We start from the raw sequence: 5208 nt of genomic DNA, 5'->3' as shown, positions 1-5208 counted from the left end.
AAGTACAACTCATGCTGGCATCACATCCTAAATAAGAAAGAAAAAAGTGGGTAAGTGAGTAAATACTTTGAGCCATGAATTTATTAAGGGTGAGTAATTTGAGTTAGGTCTAATTTTGGTAAATAGTTTCACATTTAGGTCTATTTTGTGTAGTTTTCCCTTTCATATATCTATTAATAAAATGAGCCTCAAGCTCCAAATTTGACTTTTAAAAAAAAACTATCGTTCAAAGTGCACAATAGATAATACTCCATTTGTTTCAATTTATATGATATTTTTCATTTTTCGAGTGTCAAACAGTTTAAGTTTGAATAAGAATTTGCACACGAGATCTTCAATTTTTTGAAATGAAATTTATATATTTGTAAACTATGTAAAAAATACTATAAGTTACAATAATTGATAATTCAAAATGTTTAAAAGATCTATGAAAAACTTACGGTAAAATATAAACTTGTTTGAATTTCAAAATTCGAAAAGTGACATAAAATAGGACGGATGGAGTATTAGTTTTTTATAAAGTGCAACAGTAAAACCTTTCCAGAGCTGATTTTTGATTTTTTGTTCCTAATAATTGGTATCACGATGCTCTAGCTTGTGCATTGCTTGTCTAACGGAACTGGTTACTATTCTCAAAATTATATTTATGTGACACATCTTTTTCTTTTCATTTCGATTAAAAAAGAATGTCATATTTCTTTATTTAATAAATGTTTAATGACAACATCAATATTTTTTTCCTATATTGGATCCCATATATTTAGCAAAGAAGATGTATTCTTTTGTTTAAATATTGGAATACTAATTAGTCTTTAGATATTTATGAAAAGTCAAACAACATCACGTAAGAATAGAGATTTTTAGTAGAAATATAAATATAAATGTGGTTTGTTTATATTTGTTTTAATTTATGTTTGGTTAGCGAAAATTGTGTGAGATGGTACGGTTGATAAATAGTTTGGAAGTAATATGTGGTTAAATGAAGGTATTGTTGATTGTTATAAATAGAGAGAATAATAGGCAACAATGATGAATCGGTCATAAAAGCCATAGAAGAAACGGAAAAAAAGGCTTCTTCAATGGCTATCTACATCAAAGCCTTTGTTCTTCTTCCTTTACTTTTTGTTTCATCTTATGCTAGAAACAAACATATTAACCAAGACTTTGACGATGCTGATGACTCTCCCGTTGGTGTCAATTTTGATCCTTCCCCTCATGGTTTTTTGGAATTCCTAGATGGAAAGAAAAAGAAGAAGAAAAACAACAAGTCCAACAAGAAAAACAAAAAAAATGAATTAATATTTCCACAATTTCCCTTTCCCTTTCCCTTTCATGGAGTGCACGAAAACCAAGAGGAAGTAGCACCATTAGAACCGGCTGTCAAAGTGAAAAAGAAAGACATTCCAAAGCCGGATTTCGAGACGGAAAATCGTGGTGCTTGGATGTTACATTCACCAAATTCTGGTGTTGCGGCCATGCATATACAATTGATGCCAAATAACAAGGCTGTTTGGTATGACACCACAAATCTTGGACAATCTGCAATTCAAAATAACCCTCCATTTTGCAAGCCAGTCCCAGAAAGGCCTGGTGAGACTGATTGTTGGTCTCATGGTGTTCGATATGACGTTGAGAGTGGTCAAGTTAGGACATTGAAGGTTTGTTACCACTTCCTAATTTTTATATCTCATTTCCTTAATATATTATGCATGATTTACCAAAATCTCATAGTGTTAAGAACTAATTACAAAATTCCCTTAAATTTTGTGAAATCTGGATCCATCCTTAAATTTTTTGAAATTTGGTTACATCCCAAAACATCCATCAGCGTTCCCATACATCGGGTACGTTCTGATACATCGCATAAAGTGATATATTCAACTAATACATCGCGTAAAATAACGTATTCGATCGACAAATAGCATAAAGTAGAGATTTTTGTAATTTTTTCAAATGATAGGAAATTTTAGACAATAAAATAAAATAAGTTGTGTATTTAGGTAATCTTTCCTTTATTATAGAGAAGTACATACACATGCATAAAAGGCAAATAATATATGTGCACTTAAAATTATACAGACCAGATTAACGAGATTTTTCAAAATCACTAATTTATTTAATTATTTCTATCATTATGTCACATTTCTTTATTCCTGTAAGAAATTAGTAACCTTTCTGAAGAGTTTGTGTCTTAGAATGTTACTGAATTAAATTAACATAAACCTATATTTTTTTATATTTTTTTTTTCTGAACCTTTTTTCCATTTTCTCATAGGAAAGCTTTAATATTTACCTAAAGATCTAAACAGAGATCTTGTTCTTTTTCTTGCTAGGAATAAATATCATTTGCACCTTTTAAGGATAAAAAATTCATTGTCAAGGAACAAAATGAATGCCAATGAATGCTTTTTGATCTCCAAGATCCACATATAGCTCTGTTTCCTTTTCTAATAATTGGTATTTTTTTCGTTCAATTGATACACAGATAATGACTGATACATGGTGCTCATCCGGAGGTTTGTCCTCTAATGGTGAATTAGTAAGCACAGGAGGTTATCGTGAAGGAATCCGCAGTATCAGAATCATGAATCCATGTGATAACTGCGAGTTTCAGGAAAATGCTAATGGTCTTGCTGCTATGAGATGGTACAAATATATCATTCCAATCTTACTTTTAAAAGAATTAATCTTCCACACACTATCAACATAAAAGAAACATTGTATACTATATCCATCACTTTAAAATAAAAATTTATAGTATGGCCACTAAATGCCTCTTTTGTTGTAGTTCTTAAAAAAGATAAGTAACCAATTACTAATAATATAAATATTATTGTCCATTTCTAAAATGATGGAGAAGATTTATGTTTGTGAATCAACAGGTATGCTACTCAGCATATGCTTGAGAATGGTAGCTTCATTCTTGTTGGAGGTCGTGGTGCACACAACTACGAAATCGTTCCACCAGGAAGACTGCAATTTCAGGTGCAACAATTTGGGTTAAATTTCCTTGTTGAGACTGAAGACGAGAAAGAAAACAATCTCTATCCATTCGTCAATCTTCTTCCTGATGGGAATGTATTTATATTTGCCAACGATAGATCAATAATCATTGATCCTTATAGTGGAAAAACCATCCGCGATCTTCCTGTACTTCCAGGAGGTTCAAGAAACTATCCAGCATCAGGAATGTCCGCACTTTTGCCAATCAATCTCAATACTCCTAATCCTGAGGATGTTGAAGTTGAGATCATTGTTTGTGGTGGAAATACCAACAATGCCTTCAAATATTCCGAGTTTCCACCCAGACAGTTCTTCCCCGCATTAAAAGATTGTGGAAGGTTATTTGCTAACAGACAAGGAGCTCAATGGGATATTGAAGAAATGCTATCACCAAGAGTGATGGGAGACATGCTGCTTCTACCAACCGGAGATATATTGATCATCAATGGAGCAAAGACAGGAACTTCGGCATGGGATGCTGCTGAGGAACCTAATCTTGTTCCACTTCTTTATAGCCCAAACAAACCAAAAGGGCAGAGGTTCAAAGAATTGACCCCTTCACAAATCCCTAGAATGTACCATTCTGTTTCTGCTGTTTTGCCAGATGGCAAAATTTTAGTGGCAGGCAGCAATACCCATGCTGTGTATGATTTCCAGGCTAAATATCCAACTGATTTGAGAGTGGAGAAATTCTCACCTCCTTACTTGGCACCTGAGTTGGAACAACAGAAGCCCCAAATTCTTGAGAATGGAGCCAACAAGGAGATGAAATATGGTCAGAATTTCAAGATCAATATCAAGTTGGATGAAGTTGTAGATGAGATAGAGATTAAGGTTACAATGTATGCACCGCCTTTTACAACACATGGCTACTCTCAAGGACAAAGGTTGCTCATTTTGAAGCTTCAAGCTGTGACAAATCAAGAGGTTACTGTAGTAGCACCACCTTCAGGCAGAATTGCTCCACCAGGCTACTATTTACTCTTTGTGGTTCAGCGCGGTGTTCCTAGCCGTGGAATGTGGGTGCGCATTGACCAGTAGACATGATCAACAATATCACCAATACTTTACTTGTTTATTTTATGTATACTATTGATGTTTTATTTACAAAAGGAAATATATATTAAAGCTTTGATATCTTGTTTTAATCTTTAGGCAAGGTCATATACTTGTCATGGTATATATTTTTGAGCTTGTGGTTTTGGCCTTCCCATTTAACTTAAAGATGTGATTTTCACTATCATAAGGCTTGTAACTGGCATCCTAACATCTGCATAAAAGTGAAGAATTATAAAATTAACATGAATCGCAAAAGTACGCACTCTAATGAGCAAATCCTTAATTAACTATTCCGTCCGGAGTAACAGGAGTCAAATTTCTTACGTTAGCTCTCTTCTCTCGATCTCGAATTATTAGATGGTGGTTGGTAGCACCAAAATTTTGTTATGGCCTTTTTCCTAATCTCTACCTCTATGGTCAAAGAGGTCAGAATATAGGAGATCTTATCTATTAATGGTTGTCAATCATCTAAAGAATATGTTTAATACACAATCATTACACATTTATAGCAGATTTGTTATGCATTCATTATCATCATCCATAACCTAAGTTTCATAACCCTAGTTATGAATTTAGCAACTCATAACTAGTGTAAAATAACAGTTTTTATAATTTGATCTATTGGAAAACATAAATGTAAAAGAAAATAAGAGAACACTTTGATTAAAGCAGCACCTGCAAGCAAATCTTTTCCATTGAACAGTAACCGTCGAAAATTGTAAGCCCTAGAAACTCGTGGTCATTACCAACTGTAAACCCTAGAAACTAGCAGCAAAAGGGCGAAGTCATTACCAACTTGGAAACTCACTGAGTTAGCTTGGCGAGCTGAAGGAAGCTCGCTAAAAATGACAGAACTCAGACCTACAATTTATCAAGCGAAGGACGAGCTAGGAAAACTCGGTGACTCGCCGATCCACCTTGGCTAGCTCGATGGAGCTCGCCGAACAAGCGATTGTCAACCCCTCACCAAATTTTCAAGTTCTTGAACAATTTTTTAGCAATGAACAAAAATCGCACCTAATTCATGAAAATGAAGCTACCCATCACAACATATACCCTGGGTACTCAGACTTCTCCCAAATTTCAACAAAGTAACGATAAATTGAAAATTTTCCCTTACGAATGAGATAACTGAAATTTTCATTG

At 33.9% G+C, this 5208-nt stretch overlaps 1 protein-coding gene across 1 annotated transcript; it reads left to right on the top strand.

Moving 5' to 3' along the window:
* Positions 1–1054: 1054 nt before the first annotated feature.
* On the top strand, positions 1055–4137 carry LOC125809945 (putative aldehyde oxidase Art an 7). The gene is made up of 3 exons (XM_049489479.1): positions 1055–1658; positions 2486–2646; positions 2883–4137. The coding sequence occupies exons 1-3, from the start codon at positions 1080–1082 to the stop codon at positions 4042–4044; spliced, it is 1902 nt and encodes a 633-aa protein (XP_049345436.1). The 5' UTR covers positions 1055–1079; the 3' UTR covers positions 4045–4137.
* Positions 4138–5208: the final 1071 nt, after the last annotated feature.

Source organism: Solanum verrucosum, unplaced genomic scaffold (assembly GCF_900185275.1).
Source record: "Solanum verrucosum unplaced genomic scaffold, falcon-dt-bn FXZP01000257.1, whole genome shotgun sequence".
In the NCBI taxonomy this organism is placed as follows: domain Eukaryota; kingdom Viridiplantae; phylum Streptophyta; class Magnoliopsida; order Solanales; family Solanaceae; genus Solanum; species Solanum verrucosum.
The sequence above is the reverse complement of the archived record's forward strand: the minus strand, read 5'-3'. Positions and strand labels throughout refer to the sequence as shown.

What these genes read in the sequence shown, in the direction of transcription:
- LOC125809945 (XM_049489479.1), top strand. Translation starts at nt 1,080, where the DNA reads ATGGCTATCTACATCAAAGCCTTTGTTCTTCTTCCTTTACTTTTTGTT. An exon ending in GTCAAGTTAGGACATTGAAG is followed by an intron (nt 1,659 to 2,485) that starts GTTTGTTACCAC and finishes ATTGATACACAG; the next exon opens with ATAATGACTGATACATGGTG. An exon ending in GGTCTTGCTGCTATGAGATG is followed by an intron (nt 2,647 to 2,882) that starts GTACAAATATAT and finishes GTGAATCAACAG; the next exon opens with GTATGCTACTCAGCATATGC.